The sequence below is a fragment of the Muntiacus reevesi genome, chromosome 13 (assembly GCF_963930625.1).
Source record: "Muntiacus reevesi chromosome 13, mMunRee1.1, whole genome shotgun sequence".
NCBI classification, from domain to species: domain Eukaryota; kingdom Metazoa; phylum Chordata; class Mammalia; order Artiodactyla; family Cervidae; genus Muntiacus; species Muntiacus reevesi.
Genome location: NC_089261.1, coordinates 53813108 through 53833428, shown reverse-complemented (window position 1 = coordinate 53833428; position 20321 = coordinate 53813108). Strand labels below are relative to the sequence as shown.

Here is a 20321-nt window from a genome sequence, read left to right as displayed (position 1 = left end):
CGCCAGTCAGGTATGCCTTGTGTCTCTTCTGGGGAGCTGGTCTCTAGCCACGACCCTCCCAGCGGATGTCAACCATCCAGAATCTCAGGAAGTCTTTGGTTAGCAACTGGAAGCCTGTTTGCAGCTTGGTAGGGGGTGCCGTCTCTGGGGCCGAGTTTGCCCCTTTCCGACTCTGGCTGGCGCCCACCTCCCCTCTGCCTCTGGCAGGGTATGGGCCGGTCCGCAGCTGGCTAGCTAGTCTCTGGTATTGCTCATTCCTTTGTTCTGGGAACGGGCCGGCTGTGCCTTAGGTTAGGGCTTTTCACAGGTTAACTCTCTCTCTTGCTATCCCACAGTTTAAGTTGTTATCTGTGGAAAATTCTGAAGGAGATGGGAATACCAGACCATCTGACCTGCCTCTTGAGAAACCTGTATGCAGGTCAGGAAGCAACGGTTAGAACTGGACATGGAACAACAGACTGGTTCCAAATAGGAAAAGGAGTACGTCAAGGCTGTATATTATCACCCTGCTTATTTAACTTATATGCAGAGTACATCATGAGAAATGCTGGGCTGGAAGAAGCACAAACTGGAATTAAGATTGCTGGGAGAAATATCAATAACCTCATATAAGCAGATAACACCACCCTTATGGCAGAAATTGAAGCGGAACTAAAAAACCTCTTGATGAAAGTGAAAGAGGAGAGTGAAAAAGTTGGCTTAAAGCTCAACATTCAGAAAACTAAGATCATGGCATCTGGTCCCATCACCTCATGGGAAATAGATGGGGAGACAGTGGAAACAGTGTCAGACTTTTTTTTGGGCTCCAAAATCACTGCAAATAGTGACTGCAGCCATGAAATTAAAAGACGCTTACTCCTTGGAAGGAAAGTTATGACCAACCTAGATAGCATATTAAAAAGCAGAGACATTACTTTGCCAACAAAGGTCCGTCTGGTCAAGGCTATGGTTTTTCCAGTGGGTCATGTATGGATGTGAGAGTTGGACTGTGAGGAAAGCTGAGCGCCAAAAAATTGATGCTTTTGAACTGTGGTGTTGGAAAAGACTCTTGAGAGTCCCTTGAACTGCAAGGAGATCCAACCAGTCCATCCCGAAGGAGATAAGTCCTGGGTGTTCATTGGAAGGACTGATGCTGAAGCTGAAAACTCCAATACTTTTGGCCACCTCATGCAAAGTGTTGACTCATTGGAAAAGACTCTGATGCTGGGAGGGATTGGGGGCAGGAGGAGAAGGGGACGACAGAGGATGAGATGGCTGGATGGCATCACTGACTCGATGGGCATGAGTTTGAGTAAACTTGGGGAATTTGTGATGGACAGGGAGGCCTGGCGTGCTGCGATGGGGCTGCAAAGAGTCGGACACGACTGAGCGACTGAACTGAACTGAACTGAAGTTGTTATCTCATGTTAGCTCTCTCAGGTTGCCCTCAGGGCATTCAGGCTGGGTTCTTACCCTAAGCAATGCCTCCTGCTCCTCTTCATTCAGCCCTCACTTACTGGTGGCAGATGCGAGTGTCTGGGGTACTTTTCTGCTGGGAGTTGCTTTTAGGCATGTAATCTGTGGGTTTTATTTATTTTTCCTCCTGGTTAGATTGCCCTCCGAGATTCGAAAACTCCCCCCAGACCCGCCCATGAGAGGGTTTCCTGGTGTTTGGAAACTTCCTCTATTAAGACTCCCTTCCCCGGACGGATCTCCATCCCTAACTCTTTTGTCTCTCTTTTTATCTTTCATATTTTGTCCCACCTCCTTTTGAAGACAATGGGCTGCTTTTCTGGGTGCCTGATGTCCTCTGCTAGTGATCAGAAGTTGTTTTGTGAAGTTTGCTCAGTGTTCAAATGATCTTTCGATGAATTTGTAGGGGAGAAAATGGTCTCCCCGTCCTGTTCCTCTGCCATCTTAGTTCTTCCCCCCGGCAGGTGGATTTTTTTTAGCACTAAGCCACCTGAGAAACCTAACTTGTTCTTTAGCAATCTGCAGAGATCACCAAACCAATGTTTACTGTGAGTTACTGTTACTAGTGCTTTATATTAATGTATCATTATCTCTAAGGGCAATCTACAAGGACAATTTTGGGGTCTCCTTGTACAGAGGAAGAAACTATAATTCAGAAGACTTGACCAAGTTGCCTAAAGTCACACAGATAATTAGTAAAAGAAAATGAATTTGAATGAAATTTTGTCTAGCTCCAAAATTTACATTCTCCTCCACCCAAAGACAAAGAAGAACCCATCTGGACCCCTTTTCTAGAATGCTAGAAAAGTATGTGGTGGAGCTATAGAACCAATGACTGAACCTTCAATTGCAGTGCAGCCCTTGTGGGACTCTGGGTAGCTTCTAGAACCTCTCTGAACATCAGTTTTCTCATCTGTTAAATAGAAGTAACAGTACTTATTCACAAGGTTATTGTAAGGATGGCCAATGGCATGAGCTGTTAATGTCTATGCCAGTTGTAGTGCAAGAATAGCTTCCTTCTGTCTCATAGGTAATGTTTCTTGGTTGATCAAAGGCAGACTGTGTCCTGGTTTGAGGTAAACCCACCCCTCCATCTTCAGTATGAGCTCTGTAGTGGATACTTGCCATTCTTCTGTGAGGATCAAAAGAGTTACCTTTCTTGGGAGTTTTAATCCCACCTGAGGATTTAACCCAGAGTGAATTAAGTATGACATTTTTCATCACTAGTGGCAGCTCCTACTAACAACTTTTGAATTCTGGCTTCTAAGTGGTAGTAATGGCCATATCGTCTTTAGAGTGGAGAGGATTCTGACTCGGCCTTGAGAAGACACTTCTCTGGAGATGGGAAAATTCATCCATAAACCCTGCATTTGTAGATCAAGGCCCTCCGATCACATCAAGTGATGAAAGTTCTAAGTAACTGATCTAAGTTCTAAGATGTCAGTGTACTCTTGTCATAACTATCGGGAAGGAACACCTGAGTCAAAACACAATTCTCTTTCAAAGCAGGAAAAACATATTGAATAGATAGAAAGCATTAGAAGGGTAGGGTTTTTTGCTGTTGACTTCAGTTTGGTGAAATTATAAGTTACATGGTTCAGAGTCTACCATGTGGAACAACCTATAGAGAGATGCCATTTCTGGTGTTGTCAGATAAGATACAGAAAAGACTGACATCGCATGGGCCATACTTAAATGATCACTCTTGTTTATCTGAGTTAAAGGTTTAACTGGACATCCTGTATCTCCTACATTTTATTCACTGAATCTAGCAACTCAAGGCCTTACTGAACACTGACTGCTCTCTGCAGCAAGTCAGGGAGACGAACCCCTGGGGAGTCTTCCAAGGGTGCAGATTCTAGAATCGGACAGCCTGATGTGTTCAAACTGGGCTATACCACCACAGCTCCGTGAGCTTGTGCAAGTTGATGACTTTTGTTAAGCTTCTGTTCCCTTATCTCTGAAATGGAGCTAGGAAGAGCACTTACTTCCTGAAATTATCCCCAGGGTTCAGTGTGTCCAGTAAACACCCGTTGAGCACTTGCTGAGACTCCGTATCTGTGCCCTCATAGTAAGGGGCGAGAGGCAGGCTGTGGCAGAGTCAAGTAAGAAAGTACAGAGCAGGTTAAAAGGGTGGGCACGTGCTGTTTCTCTTGGGTTTGTGTGTCTGTGAAGGGACCTCTAGCAGAGACTCAGATGACCTGGGGGAGCCAGCGAGTTGTGTCTGAAGGAAGCCATTTCCCGGCGGAGAAGCGGCTGCCGCAGAGGCCGGGGCTGGCAGTGGGGCTGCCGTAATGTCCAGGGGAGCAGCAAGAGCCCGCTGTGCCTGAGGCCGTGAGAAAGGGTGTGGGCAGCTGACCAGCGAGGCGGCTGAGGGAGGGGGAGCCGTGTAGGGCTTGGAATCACTGGGGAGACTTGGAATTTGACTCCGAGTGAGCTGTGAAAACGCTGGAGTTGTGAGCAAGGGAGTGGTGTCAAGGCTCAGGTTTTAAAACCACTTCCCAGGTGGCTTAGTGGTAAAAAGAAAAAAAAAATCTCCCTGCCAATGCAGTTGGTGTGCATTCAACCCTGGGTTGGGAAGATTCCCCTGGAGAAGGAAATGGCAACCCACTCCAGTATCGTTGCCTGGAGAATCCCATGGATGGAGGAGCCTGGTGGGTTACAGTCTGTGGGGCCACAGAAGTCAGACACGACTGAGTGACTGGACATCTCACACACACACACACACACACACACACACACACACACACACTTGCCATCTGCCTCTACAAGGAATAAATCATGAGCTGCTGCAGCTTCTGACAACTGGACGTCACACACACACACGCACGCACACACACACACACACTTGTCATCCGCCTGGACGTGGCACACACGCACACACACACACTTGCCATCCGCGTCTACAAGGATTAAATCGTGAGCTGCTGCAGCTACTGACTACTGGACGTCACACACACACACTTGCCATCTGCCTGGACATCACACACACACACACACACGCACACTTTTGCCATCCACCTCTACAAGGAATAAATCATGAGCTGCTGCAGCTGCTGACCTTCAACACCTGGAAGGAGTTCAGGGTGGAGAGCAGAAATGAGGCGCTCTGTGCTCTGGGAAACTGGCAAAACAGGTCAGATATTTTCAGGAGCTCATTTTAGGAGCCCAATTCGTGCATCTTATATCTAGAAAAGCACTAAATTCCATCATGGTGATGTCTAACTCCACATGACTTCATAACCTTTATGAGACTAGCAGAAGCTTTCTGCAAAAAAATATATGCTTGATTGCACATACTCCACCTTCACTGAAATCAGATATACTGACCTTCCCCCTACCTCTTAGGAGCAGTTTCTCAGAGCCATCTGAAATGTCTCCCAGGCTATAGCCCTCATTTTGTACCCAGTTAAACTTAACTTTCAACTGTCACATTGTGTGTGTGTGTGTGTGTGTGTGTGTGTGTGTGTGTGTGTGTGTTAAGCCTCTGATTGGACCAGGGTGTGAACAACAGAGGTGGTAAACAGTGAGGGGAATCCCTAGGATGTAGGTGTGTAGAGGTCTAAAGACTGAGCCCTGGAGCTGCCCAGGGATTCAAGATAGAGAGGATGTGCAGAGGAGATAGAAAAGGAGTAGCTGGTAAGGCATAAATAGAACCAGGAGAAAGGGATTAAATGGAATTTAAACAAAACGCGTAATTTGTGCCGAGCACTTAATCAGTTTGTAAGTTTTAGCTCTTGTGTTTGTTGGAACACAGGTTAGGCTATTGTAACCATAGTCCCCAAAATAGAGTTAAGACAGAAATTTAGTTTTCTTTCGCTTTGAGTATGCTTATGGAGTTCAGGACTCGTGTGGAGCTCAATGGCATCAGGGACCCAGGCTCTTTCCAATCCACTCTTTTTTAAAATTTATTTTTTAATTGAAGGATAATCACTTTACAGAATTGTGTTGGTTTCTGCCAGACATCACCATGAATCAGCCTTAGGTGTACATATGTACCCTCCCTCTTGAACCTCCTTCCCACCTCCCTCCCCATCTAATCCACTCTTGAGAAAAGTCTTATCCACACAGGAAGGGGGTAGGATGGGTGTGCCTCTTTCCTTTAATGGGCACTCAAGAGCTGACTCACTGGAAAAGACCCTGATGCTGGGAAAGATTGAGGGCAGAAGGAAAAGGGGGAGACAGAGGATGAGGTGGTTGGATGGCATCACCGACTCAATAGACATGAGTTTGAGCAAACTCCGGGAGATAGTGAAGGACAAGGAAACCGAGAGTGCTGCAGTCCTTGGGGTCACAAAGAGTACCTGAACAACAGCATCACTTCTACTCACATCCCATTGGCCAGAATCAGTCACCTAGTACAACAAGCTGCAGGGGACACTGGGAAATGTAGTCTTTTGCTTAGCATCTGGGTATTTGGCTAAAATTTTGAATTCTCTGCATGCAGGGAGAACAGACATACGGGTATTGATGAGCCAGCTTCCAGTCTGTGTGACAAGCATAAATTCAAAAGTCAGTGCTCTCTGTATATGCCAATAGTATTCTTAAACTCAGGGGGAATTTCTCAGGCCCCTGATTGTCACTTATTTTTCAGACTGCTTCATCTTTTTCTGTTGTAAAATGTTACACCATAACTTCCAAAAGCAAAACAAATCCCCCAAATCCACTTTTATTTTGAAACCATTATAGATTTATAAGAGGTAGCAAAGAAATGTAGAGGGAAGTCATATGCATTTCCTCTCCAAGACTCCTCCTCCCCAGTGCTAACATCTCAAATATTCAGGCAATGCTAGGCTTCTTGGGTTGGGAAAGGTAGCTACTCCTGAGTGTCTACCATCGAGAGACAAATGCTGTTGAACTAGAGATCAGAACAGGAAGCCACACTCCAACATTTCCTACAACCTCCCAGTTGAGTAGTTGGCCTCATACACTTCCTTTCTTCCTGTCAAGAAAGTTCTTCCTTGAATGCATTATTTCATCCACAAAGGGTCCCTATAGCCTTACTTAACCCTCTCATTTCTTATGAACTGGGCTTCCCTGGCCATTCAGATGGTAAAGAATTGCCTGCAATGCAGGAGACTCAGGTTCAACCTGTGGGTCAGGAAAATCCCCTGGAGAAGGGAATGGCTATCCACTCCAGTATTCTTGTGTGGAGAACTCCATGGACAGAGGAGCTGGCGGGCTACAGTCCATGGGGTCACAAAGAGTCAAACACAACTGAACAACACTTTCACTTTTTTTTTTCCATATGAACTATTGATTTGAGAAAGACTAATTTGGCTTTGAGATTTACTTCAATGCTAAGAAGCATGAGAATTTTCTGTTATTTATTTAAGATTGTTAAATGGCTTCAAAATAAACAAAGGACATACAATAAATGATGGTATAGTCTAAGAGCCCTGTCATTTGGCAAGAAGTTTCTCCTGGTGTCAGGATTTGTCTCCATCGGTCCTGCTGACATGACACCAAGTACTCCAGCAAATTTCTCAGAAATGCCAATATTGTTTTTTTCCAGAAATTTGGAACTATCCGGGCGGATTTGATTGAGCAGATGAGATTTAAACAGAGACTAAAGGTGATCCAGACACTGGAAGATACTACAAAACGGAATGTGGTGAGTCTTTTGAGAAATGGCATGTGGCTTTCTTTTTCCACCCTTTCTTGTATCCCCACTGACTCCAATTCCTGCTTGACAGACTAAGCGGATTTGAAAGAAAACAACCAGGCAGTTTCCCATTATGATATTTTTGAGTTTGTGAAAGTCACTGTGTTATTCTTTTTATATAAGGTACGAACCATTGTGACTGAAACGTCCTTTACCATTGATGAACTAGAAGAACTTTATGCTCTTTTCAAGGTGAGTTTCAAAGAAAATTCATGTACACTGAAGGGAGTAAAAGAGTTCACTTTTTTTTTTTTTTTTTTGACTGTGCTGGGTCTTCATTGCTTTGTGGGCTTTTCTTTAGTTGGTGGGGGGGGGCTCCTCTATGGTTGTGGTGTAAGGGCTTTTCTGTGCGCTGGCTTCTCTTATGGAGCACAAGCTCTAGGGCACTTGGACTTCAGTATTTGCAGCTCCCCGGCTAGAGCACAGGCCCAATAGTTGTGGTGAACAGGCTCAGCGTCTCCAAGACATGTGAGATCTTCCCAGACCAGGGGCTGAACCCATGTCTCCTGCATTGGCCCATTCACTGCATTGGCCAGTGAATTCTTTACCACTGAGCCACCAGGGAAGCCCAGAAGTTCACTTTAATAATTCAGTTAGTTCCTAGATTTTTCTGTTAAATTGTGAAGGGATAGCATGAGTGCCAACAAGCATCCATAGGAAGATGGAGTTAAGGGTATAAAAATAGAGTACTTAATATGAAAAATAAAGATATAATTCATTTAAATTGATGTTTTAACCTTCTTCCACTTTATGTGGTATTTTCACTATTTCCTTGGACTTAAGAAAATAAGGTGTTACTTTATAATACTCAATGGAATGATGGCAATCAAGCTTAAATTCTTTTTGAAACTTGTGTAAATTTTAATTTCCTATATTAATCTATGTTCAAGCACCCTTAAGAAGAGATATGTAGCTGGAATAAGAATAAAGCTGCTTGAATGTCTAAGGGAAAGCCTAGTTGTTTAAATCTCTGTGATTTTTCTAAGTCAGCCCACGATCCTCAATAAGGAAATATTGTCATTAAATGAAGCAGTGTAGAATTGTTTTTCTTCTAGGGAAAAAAAAAAACCACTTTTGTTGTAACTATCATTACCAACATCATAGGTAAAAACGTGACAATTGCCAGGAAAAAATTTTAAAGGATGCCTTTTACGCGGGTACCAATTTTATCACAATCTCTAATTGGCTAGTTTTTTTTTGTATATTATAGAGCTTTTATTTCCAGAACTAAAGATAATTGAGGATGGCAAAGATAGTATAGGAATGAACAGAAGGGAGCAAACATAAAGATCTGAGTTGGACACTAGTAGATCTTAGGATCCGACAGAGAATGTGAGAGCTGAGAATATTTTTGCTAATATTCCCATTTACCTGTTAGCTACTGGAGGCTTTTTTTTTAAAAAAAATACCACTATTCTATTTATTTCTGTTTCTCTAGTATCTAGTTTTGTGTCCCTGCCCAATAGGTGTTCCGAACATGTGTGTTGAATACATAGGTGATTCAGTGATCCGGTTTCAATGCATGCTTCTGAGGCAGGCCCAGAGAGGTTGATGGCCTTGTGCAGTCCCGTTTGGGCAACAGCGCCCCCAGCAGGCTGCATTCAGCACTTACCGGTGCAGTCTTAAGCATGTGCCATCTCATTAGTCTTTTATTCAGATATGTAAAGCACTGTGCCTAATTGCTCTATGTTAAGTTGGTTTTCCATAAGGAGGGAATTCCTCTTCATTTCGTAGAGGGAAACATACAATGATCCAATTTGGATTGAAAGAAAAAAATACAATGATCCAGTTGAGATCAGACTGGAAGAAATCTGCTTTACAGAGTGGGGGTGGGGGACGGGTAGGGCCAGGATGTAGGGTGACTATGCAGAAGTGGGGAGTAGCAGCTAGAGGCAGCAAGACCGAGCACAGGTACCGGGAAGGGCTGTGACATTCCAAAGAGGAGGCTGGCTTTGGGGCACACCAGAAGAGGAAGACCAGGGCTGGCTGTGCAGAAGTCCAAGATGCTGAGATCACTGAAGCCGTATCTTCTTCCCTGGGGACCCCTGCCCTTGGTGGCCTGGGCACCTCCAGGTACCAGGCATGTCATTTGTACACCAAGGATATTGCCTGAAGAAAGCTCTCCTTATACTCCAAAACCCTGCCGTCAGGTGTGTTGGCAAACAGGAGTTCCCCAAGTCTTCTGAGAGCCCCAAGAGAGAGCCTGACATCCTCGGTTGGTGTCAGGGATGGGAAGGATTCTCGGGTACTCAGTTGGGTCCAACCACTCAGTCATGTCCAACTCTTTGCAACCCCATGGACTGCAGCATGCCAGGCTTCCCTGTCCTTCACCATCTCCCGAAGTTTGTTCAGCCTCATGCCCATTGAGTCAGTGATGGCAACCTCAGACAAAGACTTCAGATAATGACTCTTTCTTGAGTTTTTTGAAGACTTTTCATTGGCTTCAATTCATCTGCACAAACATTTATTGAGGTATTGCCATGTCAGACACACTGCCAGACTCTTCAGTCTTTTATGAAGTCAATTTCTGGGGGGTCTCCTTCAGATACAAAGGAAAGAGACATTTGTTTCCCACAGTTTTCTGCTTGGGCTTTGGGCTAAACTTGATAGAAAACGGTGAAGACTGACACCCTGAGGCAGATTTGGTAGAAAATGTGATTCGCGGCCCCTGGGCCTTACTTGAACTCTGTAAATTAGTCCTTTTTCAGTCTTGGGTCCCTAGTGCCCAAATGATGGAGTAGGGGGTCTCATCAAAGGAGAGGGACATGGTCTGTGTGACTTGCCATTTCCTGATGGCTGTGAGCACCATGAATGTGCCTGCAGGACACTCAGGTCCAGTTCTAGAGGAACATAGGTGCTTTAGTTAGGAGGCAGTGCTTTGGGTAACCTTTATCCACTGATGGAGCTCTGGTAAAAGGGGACCGTTCCTGTGGGGCCGTATCACTAACTCCTTCCCACCCACGGGGCTGCTGGGCATCACGTCGGAGTATAGCTCCGCCTGGGGAACCACTCGAACCTCAGCCTCTGCCTCCCTCCCCCAACATCACCATCATCACCATGCTCCTCCACTCCACCCCACCCAACCCCCCACCATCCGGCAGTGCTTGAGTGCAGCCCCCAAGCCTAATGACTTGACACACTTCCTTTATTCTTCCACAGCTGCCCTGAGACACCTCTCCTTCCTCCTCTCTTGCCTACTCCCACTCCTCTCTTTGCTGGATTAGTAGCTACAATTCCCAGTAAACAATGAGGACAAAGACACTGGTCTTTGCTCTGTTCTAAGTAAGAACAACACTGAAGTACTGCACAGTCACAGCTGACTCCTCCTTCTCAGAGCCCCCAGGCAAGGGGAAACAATCTGGCGTGAGAGTGCTTTTTGCTATTGCAGTATTTATACATGCTTATAATGAAATAGTCAGTACAGCAGGAAATAAAGTAAAAATAAAGTCTCCCTTTGGATGCCTCTCTGTCTCCCCAGCCTACCATTCATTGCTAACTGTAAACCTCTACCTAGGGGGACTGGAGGCTTCTTACTGGCCTTTCTATTAGATGCTTCATCTTTGCGGTCTTCCTAGAATGGGCATGTGTTTCTGCCAGAATCAATATGACCTCCTGAATAAAGAGGCTGCCTTGTTTCCAAGGACAGAAACAGGAAGCCTTTAGCTGGATCTCTGTCCTCCTCCACCCTAGTGGTTCCTGCTCATAATTTTCCTGGCACTATTTTCAGATGCACAAAACAGGAGGGACTGCATGCTTTTGTAGCCTCAGTACTGGATGACTAGGATAATCTTTGGGCTTCCCAGGTGGTGCTAATGGTAAAGAACCCACTTGCTAGTGCAGCAGATGAAAGAGACATGGCTTCGATCCCTGGGTTGGGAAGATTCCTGGAGGAGGCCATGGCAACTCACTCCAGTATTATTGCCTGGAGAATTTCATGGACAGAGGAGCCCGGCGGGCTATGGTCCATAGGGTCGCAGAGTCTGACATGACTGAAGCAAGTTAACATGTGTTAGCACACATGCAGGGTAAAAGTTATGTGATCTTGGTGACTAGGAGGCAGGGGTTTACAGGACACTAAACTGGGAGTTTGGAGCCCAGAATCACATTATGATTCTGCTTTGACTAACTGGTTGGGTGACTTGTGGAAGCCATTTACCCTCTGGGCTGTGCCATCCTCACAGAGGACAGGAGGTGATCAGACTGCCTGAATTACAGGCAGTAATTCAGGTTAACACTCTTCAGGTTAACTCTTCAGGTTAACACTCTATGTATTTCTTGTAAAACAGAGTGTTTGTCTTTATGGGAATTACTTCTTAAAACGCTTGTGAGTGTGGGGGTAGCAGGGGGAGAAAATGGTGAAGGGGAGGCTCTTTCTTTCTTCACCTACTCCAGTAATTGAAACGGGTTTTTCATGCCAGATATAAACACGGAGATGGTTGCCATGGATTGGCGGGAGGTGGTCAGGTGGAGATAAATGTAAAAGAGAAGCCAAGGGTGCCCGGCCACCACTGCCCCAGGAGATGCAGACGGGTGACCTAAAGCCTTTGCCCAGATTTGAGGAAGGCCTTTCTTGCCGGTATTTGCTGTGAGATGCAGCCTCCCATATCATCCTGTTCTTCAATTCTGCAGGCGGAACATCTAACCAGCTGCTACTGGGGCGGGAGCAGCAATGCACTGGACCGGCATGACCCCAGCCTGCCTTACCTCGAGCAGTATCGCATCGACTTGGAGCAGTTCAAGGGCATGTTTGCTCTGCTCTTTCCCTGGGCCTGCGGGACTCACTCTGACGTGCTGGCCTCCCGCTTATTCCAGTTATTAGATGAGAATGGAGACTCTCTGATCAACTTCCGAGAGTTTGTCTCGGGGCTGAGTAAGGACATGATTGCTTGAGTTCGGGGGTCGGGGTGGGGCAATCGGGGGAGATGGGGCAGTGAGCGCCATGGTCCTCCTTGCTGCCCTCGGGACCACAGCCCTGCTCTTCTCGGAAGGCAGGGCTTACGGGACAGAGGAGCACATTTTAAGGTTCGCAAGCTGCTTGTAAATCTGTTTTTAGTTAATGGATATATCATATGATTAAGTCATTACCTTCTACATTAGTTGTTCTCTCAGTCATGTCCAGCTCTTTGTGACCCTATGGACTATAGGTCCACCGAGTTCCTCTGTCCAAGGCATTTCCCAGGCAAGAATACTGGAGCGGGTTGTCATGCCCTTCTTCAGGGGATCTTCACAATCCAGAGATCAAACCTGGGTCTCCCACATTGCTGGTGGATTCTGTACCATCTGAGCCACCAGCCCGCAGATAGTCTTCAGCACTAGTTAATATCGTGGAATTTTTAAAATCCACTAGTTTATCGTGGAATTTGCAAGAATACCAACTTAAACCCTAAAATCACAGACCACGATAACTTGATGAGGGAAGAAGAAATGTTTGGATGTGGATAGCTTTTCCTTGTCCCAAATATATTTATCCTACATATGATATATTTCATAAAATTTTATGAAACATTTCATAATTAAATAAAAGGCTAAAAAAAATGGACAACTCTGCAGTCTAGTGGAAGTCTTTTCTCTTCATTTTGTGGGGAGGAAACGTGTCCATTCCTCAGAATGCCCACCCACACCCGACAAGCATCACGGGTTTCTGCCTGTCAGCCTCGCTGTCTGACCTGTTTACTGCCCTATATTCCACTGGGCTTTTTGCATTAATATTTGAACAAGAAAAGCAATGTGGTGGTCAAGCTTCACCTGACATGAGGTTGTGGATGTAGCAGGCATTATGTCGGGCTGCCAGAATTAAATAGGAAGGAAAAAATTTCTTAATTCTAATTGTGCCACACTCTGTGACGTGGTCCATGCACTTGAAAGTGACATGTGCCCAAGGAAACATGAAGGCATCAGGCGTAGAGCCAACAATGATTCCAGAAAGCACCCTAAATCATAAAGAATAATGAATGACTCAGAAGGCTTAAAGGCCAGAGGAAACTTGATGGATGTTAAAAAAACAAAAGGGAGTAGGTGAGGTTGCCTTAGATAAGTAAAAACTATTTGCAGAAAGCACTCAGATACATCATTCCAAAGGGCTACATGGAGGAAACTAGCCTTCATTAAGCGCAGGCACCATTGTGATGCTTTAGAACTTGTACATTATCACTTAATCCAAACAGACTTTTGAGGTAATAATAGTATTGATCCATGCTTCCCAGGTGGCTCAGTGGTAAAGAATCTGCCTGCCAATGCAGGAGACACAGGAGACATGGATTCGATCCCTGGGTTAGGAAGATCCCCTGGAGGAGGGCTTGGCAGCCATGTATTCTTGCCTGGAGAATCCCATGAACAGAGGAGCCTGGCGGGTTACCGTCCACTGGGTCGCAAAGAGTCAGGCATGACTGAGCAGGAGGACAGAAGCACACAAGAGTGTTGACAGCTAACATTTATACAGCACTTACTCAGCCAGGCTTCGCTCTCAGACTTTATGTGCATTTCATTCACATAAGGCACACAACTGCAAAGTTGGTGTTTGAACTCAGGCACCCTGGAAGCAGGGTTGTGCAGTTTCTGTGATGCTTTATGATCTGTGTGCTTACTATTAATATCCTCATTTTCAGTTAAAGAGATGGTGGCTCAGAAAAGTTAAGCAACATGCTAGAACATTCGTTTTTAGCAAGTCAAAATATTTCTGCTATTGAACTGAAAGGCATGGTTTGTCTATGCTGGGCCCAGGATTCAGACAAAGTGTGTCTCAGAGGCATGTCCTTTTTCATTATTCTGTGCTTAAGGACAGCAAACAATTTTTCTTTTTTTCTTTTTTTAGGGAAGGAGGAGGTATTGATTTTTTTTTTCATTTATTTTTATTAGTTGGAGGCTAATTACTTTACAATATTGTAGTTGGTTTTGTCATACATTGACATGAATCAGCCATGGAGTTACATGTATTCCCCATCCCGATCCCCCCTCCCAAGGTATTGATTTTTAATTACACAAATAATGCATAAATACATTCTGCTTTTTTAAAAAGTGTAAAAAGGAACTTGTATGGTGGTCCAGTGGTTGAGACGCCTAGCTTCCATTGCACGGGGTGCAGGTTTGATCCCCGGGCAGGGAGCTAAGATCCCATGTGCCATGCAACATGGCCCCAAAAATAAAAATATAAAAGTGATAAAATTTTTAAAAAGTGAGCAAAATAAAATAAAAATGTGAAACAATCTGGACAAGGCTAGAGACTTTGGACTCTCTCCTAATCTTTTCAGTTCCAAAGTAATTACTTAGTATCACTGGTATTTATCAAAAGGGAGATTTTTTTTTTTTTTAATGACCTATGGACAAAGTAAGGAGACAAAAAAAGAAAGATTCTACATGTAGAAAGGGGTCAAGGAATTTTTGCTGTAAGCATCTTTGCTGCAACTAGTTTTGCTATACAACTAACTGGCCATAAGGCCATTTTAACATGAGAGGTAAAAATACTTAGTTGACAGTCACGACTCTAGAAAAGGATAACAAGTCAGTGTTTGTAAACCCTTTGATAAGCATGTCATCTGGTCCCATCACTTCATGGCAAATAGATGGGGAAACAGGGGAAACAGTGACAGACTTTATTTTCTTGGGCTCCAAAATCACTGCAGATGATGACCATAGCCATGAAATTTAAAAACGCTCCTTGGAAAAAAAAGCTATGCTCAACCTAGACAGCATATTAAAAAGCAGAGACATTACTTTGCCAACAATGGTCTGTCTAGTCAAAGCTATGGTTTTTCCAGTAGTCATGTATGCATGTAAAAGTTGGACCATAAAGAAAGCTGAGTGCTGAAGAATTGATGCTTTTGAACTGTGGTGTTGGAGAAGACTCTTGAGAGTCCCTTGGACAGCAAGGAGATCCAACCAGTCCATCCTAAAGCAAATCAACTGAATATTCTTTGGAAGGACTGAAGCTGAAGCTCCAATACTTTGGCCACCTGATGCAAAGAACTAACTCACTGGAAAAGACCCTGATGCTGGGAAAGATTGAAGGCAGGAGGAGAAGGGGACAACAGACGATGAGATGGTTGGATGGTATCACCGACTTGATGGACATAAGTTTGAGCAAGCTTCAGGGGCTGGTGATGGACAGGAAAGCCTGGAGTGCTGCAGTCCCTGGGGTCACAAAGAGTCGGATGTGACTGAGCGACTGAACTGAACTGAACTTGATGAGCATGGTCATCCCCCTCACTCATCAAAACTAGAAGTTTACCAAGCTATGGCAGATATAAAAGAAGTGGCTGATAATTCACAGTGACCTTCAAGAGCACTAATAATTGATTCTTTAGCTAATTTGGGTACGACAGCTTCTCCTCTCAGGCTGCCTTTACCACATTTATAACGCAGTATTAGACATTGATGGCAAAAGGAGAATCAAGCTCCTCCTGCCCCCCAAAAAGAAAATGGTTGTGTGATCCCTGATGGGTATATAAGTTTCTTGAAAATGGTGAAAACACAGTCTGGCTTAGATTAGCTTGCTGAAGGATTTGCAAAAATTGATATCTGGTTTTCCAGTGTAATGTAACCATCAACCAGTAATTTTTTTTTTATCTTTTATGGCAAAATGACCTTATGGTCCATTTCTTGTGGGGTAAATCTGCTTCTGGCAAAGATGTTCAGGATGAAAATACCGATGTGTAGAAAGTGACAGGAATCAATATAAATATATAATTTATTTAAGCATAGTCAAACCCCAGCGAGGCACATACTCTTCAAAATCTTGGGAAAAGGAAAGAGAGGCTTGCAGTCCATGATAGTGAAAATACTGGAGAAGAGTACTTAGGCTTCTTAAAAATGCAGTTGAGTTCTTAGAACAAAGTAAACTCCATCTAGATCGCTGGAAGGAGGCTCAGAGCTGTAGTCAGTCATGTGGGTCGATTACACCTATGGAGATGGACAAGTCGACTAGGAAAGAGAAATTCTGTTCAAATCTTAAGAAACTAAAGAAAGATTTCTGGAAAAGACGGGTCAGTAATTTCAGTGTCCATCCCTAGAAAGATCCTCCCTGAAATTAGTGAACGGATAAGTCTCTGTGGAGTTAGAGATAAGAGATTACTATCTGAAGGCACACAGGAGCTGGATCTCCTTTTTCAGCGGTATTGCTGGAAGGCAGCTTTTCTAAACAAGCCACATATGTCACAAAGCAGCTGGTCATTGGACATTGCAGAGTTGGAGGGATATGGAAGCTGGTGATTCCATGACTGAACCCTGCACCCAAAGCATGACAGCCAACGGAGAGTTCTCTATACACTGGGCTTGACGTTTAACCTCTGGGGCTGTTGCCTCATCTACAAAGTAATGATTGTCGGGACTGAAAGAAGTAATTCAAGTTAAGTTCCTACTGCAGTGCCTGGCTCAGAAAGTGTAAGCTATTGTTGTCTCTACAATGACTAATGAACCCCCCTCTACCTGACTCTGGCAGCGATTTAAACTATCAAGGTAGAGAAGGCACGCTAAATGTGTCAGTTACACAAAGCTGGAAGAGACAGGCAGCATGTTGGAGGACAAAAACAAGACGGAAAAAAGTAATATTAGAGGAGGGAATGATTGGCAATAAGAAATTGATAGGGATAAATCGGAAATCTAACATTTTTAAAAACTATTTATTTATTTATTTGCTTATTTTTGGCTGTGCTGGGTCTTTGGCTGCACTGGGGCCTTCTGTAGTTGTGATCAGCAGGGGCTACTCTCTTGTTTCAGAGCATGGGCTCTAGGGCCTGTGGGCTCAGCAGTTGTGGCTCGGGGACTTAGTTGCTCAGAGGCATGTGGAATCTTCCCTGACCAGGGATCAAACCCCTTTCCCCTGCATTGGCAAGCAGATTCTTAACCAGTGGACAACCAGGAAAATCTCCAGAAGTCGTTTTTAAGAAATGATTGTAAAAGAACTGTATGTCTGCATATACATACATATAGTGGTTTCAGCTATGCTTTCTAGAGTCAGACAAATCTGAGTTCAAATCCTAGGCCTGCCACTTGCTGTTAATAGTTTATGGCCTTGAACACATTACTTGAGTAAGGCCGGCCTTTTTCATCTGTAAAGTTGGGATAATGACTATGTCCATCTCATAGAATTCTTGGAAGAAGAAAGTGAAATGCACATGGAAAGAAGTGAACATAGGGTTTGTTGTTGTTCAGTTGCTCAGTGCCTGTAGCACGTCAGGCTTTCCTGTCCTTCACAAAATGAATGGTTCACAAATGTCTGTCATTATTTTCATGATTAGTGTGAGCTCAGTGTGCAGACATTTTGAACTTTAGTTGACTGTGTAGTCCAAATCCAGACTGAGGAGTATAAACAGCGGAATGCAGCCTTAGGCTGTATTAGGGGAAGAGTCAAGAACAGTTCCACTCTTTTCCACGGTGGACAAGACCCATCTGGAACTGTCTGTCCAGAGTCAGACTGATGGATGCATTAACACATAAGGTAGATGTGAATAAAAATAAAAAAGAGTATACAAGCCATGTCATATGAGAAAGTTGAAAAAGATTTAGAGAGGTGTAGTCTGGGGAACATAAATTTGCCTTGAAAGGATAAGCTGGTAGGAAACAGGACAGCTGTCCTTAAAATCTGAAGGATTGTTGCAGTAGACCGATTCTATTTGACTTTCAAGAGTCAGGAAGAGGAATAGTTCTAAATCTTTTGTTGAGTCGTAATCTCTGAGATCTGATAAGAACTGTGGAAATTTTCTTCCCCCAAAATGACATCAGCATGTGAACACATTTTATGTTGTGTGCAGTTCATGAACCTGAGTCTGCAGGTTAAGGGTCCTGACTGAAGTAAAAATGACAGGAGCACTTTCAGTGTTTCAGGAATTCCCTAGTGGAATGAAATGCCTCTGGTTGGGATGAGCGCCCCATCTCTGACTCTGAGGATGTTCAAGCAGGTGCTGGATCCTCTCCTGTGTGGATGTGGACATGGGAGGTCAGACAAGATAATCCCTGATGTCCCTGTCAACCAATCCAGATCCTGTGATTCCTCTTTTCCCAAATCTGATTCATCTTTAAGTCTTCGCTCTGAGAACATGTATTTACAAAGGGTTTTCTGATTCCTGAAACACCTATTGACTTTAAGGGAGAAAGTAACAAGATTCTTTGGATTGAAACAGTGGTGATGTAATGGCAGATGTGTGCATGCAGTCATGTCTGACTCTTTGTGACCCCATGGACTATAGCCCACCAGACTTCTCTGTCCATGGGATTCTCCAAGCAAGAATACTGGGGTGGGTTGCCATGCCCTCCTCCAGGAGATTTTCCCAACCTAGGGATTGAATCTGTGTCTCCTGTGCATTGCAGGCCGATTCTTTACCACTGAGCCACCAGGGAAGCCCTTAATGGCAGCTCAGTTCAGTTCAGTCGCTCAGTCGTGTCCAACTCTTTGCGACCCCATGAATTGCAGCACACTAGTCCTCCCTGTCCATCACCAGCTCCCGGAGTTTACTCAAACCCATGTCCATCAAGTCAGTGATGCCATCCAGCCATCTCATCTTCTGTCGTCCCCTTCTCCTCCTGCCCCCAATCCCTCCCAGCATCAGGATCTTTTCCAATGAGTCAACTCTTCACATGAGGTGGCCAAAGTATTGGAGTTTCAGCTTCAGCATCAGTCCTTCCAATGAACACCCAGGACTGATCTCCTTTAGGATGGACTGGTTGGATCTTCTTGCAGTCCAAGGGACTCATGAGTCTTTTCCAACACCACAGTTCAAAAGCATCAATTTTTTGGTGCTCAGCTTTCTTCACAGTCCAACTTTCACATCCATACATGACACTGGAAAAACCATAGCCTTGGCTAATGGCAGCTAGGTTAGGCTAATTTGAACTGAAGAAATATTTAAGAGACCAGAAGCAACTAAAAAGGATTTCTAAAATGAATAATTTGAAGCACTCTCAAACATGTATTGAGGGACTTCTCCAGAGGTCCAGTGGTTAAGACTGCATGCTGTCAGTGTAGGGGGCATGGGTTCAATCACTGGTTGGGGAACTAAGACCCCACATGCTGCAAGGTATGGCACCAAATAAAATAAAATTTTTTTAAAAAATAGACTTTTAAAACATGTATCAAGATTATTTCTGAACTCTAGCAATTATTATGATACTGAGGCCCAGTCACTGGACTTTTCTTACCAGTAGTGTTGTTAGTCACTCAGTCATGTCCGACTCTGCGACCCCATGCACTGTAGCCCCCCGGCTCCTCTGTCTTTGGAATTTTCCAGGCAAGAATACTGGAATGGGTTGCCATTCCCTTCTCCAGGGGATCTTCTTGACCCAGGGATCAAACCCACATCTCCTGCGTTGGCAGGCAGATTCTTTACTATCTGAGCCACAAGGGAAGCCCTTCTTATCAGTAACACTCATTTAATTTGTGCCGGCTGCTAGCCTCAGAACCTTTAATTCTCACCTTTCGTGGGTCCTGATGTCAAGACCACTGGTAGAATCTTCTAATTTGTCATCCTGCCTCCTAGAGGGGAAACTGAGATCCAGAGAGGTTCACTCTCCCAAGGGCACTTGGTATCCATACAAAGACTTTGAAACCAGACATCCTCATTCCAGAGCTTTTAACACCAATCCCACACAATATCTGGGTTTCAGCTTGTAAAAGGTTGATGCCTCAGGGGGACACTAAGCCTCGGGAGGGGCGGGGCTGTTGTGAGCACACACAGGACATTTCGTGTTGGTGCTTGTGTGACCTCTAGGTGCTGCATGCCACGGGGACCTCACCGAGAAGCTCAAACTCTTGTACAAAATGCACGTCCTACCGGGTAAGTGAGCCCCGCAGAGCAGCACGTGTACCTGTGACCCTGGCCTGGCTTGATGTCTTTTTTGGTGTGACCTGTTTGCCTCTTCTTTGATATACAAAAACCACTCATTGATCACTAAGAACAAACTGAACAGTATTATTGACAGGAGTTCCTGAATCGGCAGGTGCTTGGTTCAGTGGTCATTCATTTGTCCAAAGTGTGAACTGCAATAACAGAGCAGACTTTTGCAAGAGAATGAATAAATAGCAGTTGGTAACTCCTGGAATCCTGAGTCTAGGGAGAGCAGTCTTACCTCTGACAGAGACAGTGGGAAATATAGGGAGGTTTTTGAGTTCAGGTTTAAACTGGGTTGGCCACCAGTTGGAAATAGCTAGCAAATACTAAAAGAGAAAGAGAGAGGGAGGGAAAGAGGAAGAGAGGGAGAGAGAGAAAGTAGAGAG

General features: G+C 44.5%; 1 protein-coding gene across 1 annotated transcript in view; it reads left to right on the top strand.

Moving 5' to 3' along the window:
- Positions 1 to 20321, top strand: part of TBC1D9 (TBC1 domain family member 9) — a 128540-nt gene that overhangs the window by 101847 nt on the left and 6372 nt on the right. The window contains exons 14-17 of the mRNA XM_065903915.1: positions 6968 to 7066; positions 7241 to 7309; positions 11747 to 11987; positions 19816 to 19881. Of these exons, the coding sequence (XP_065759987.1) occupies positions 6968 to 7066; positions 7241 to 7309; positions 11747 to 11987; positions 19816 to 19881 (475 nt within the window). The remainder of the gene's footprint in view (positions 1 to 6967; positions 7067 to 7240; positions 7310 to 11746; positions 11988 to 19815; positions 19882 to 20321) is intronic.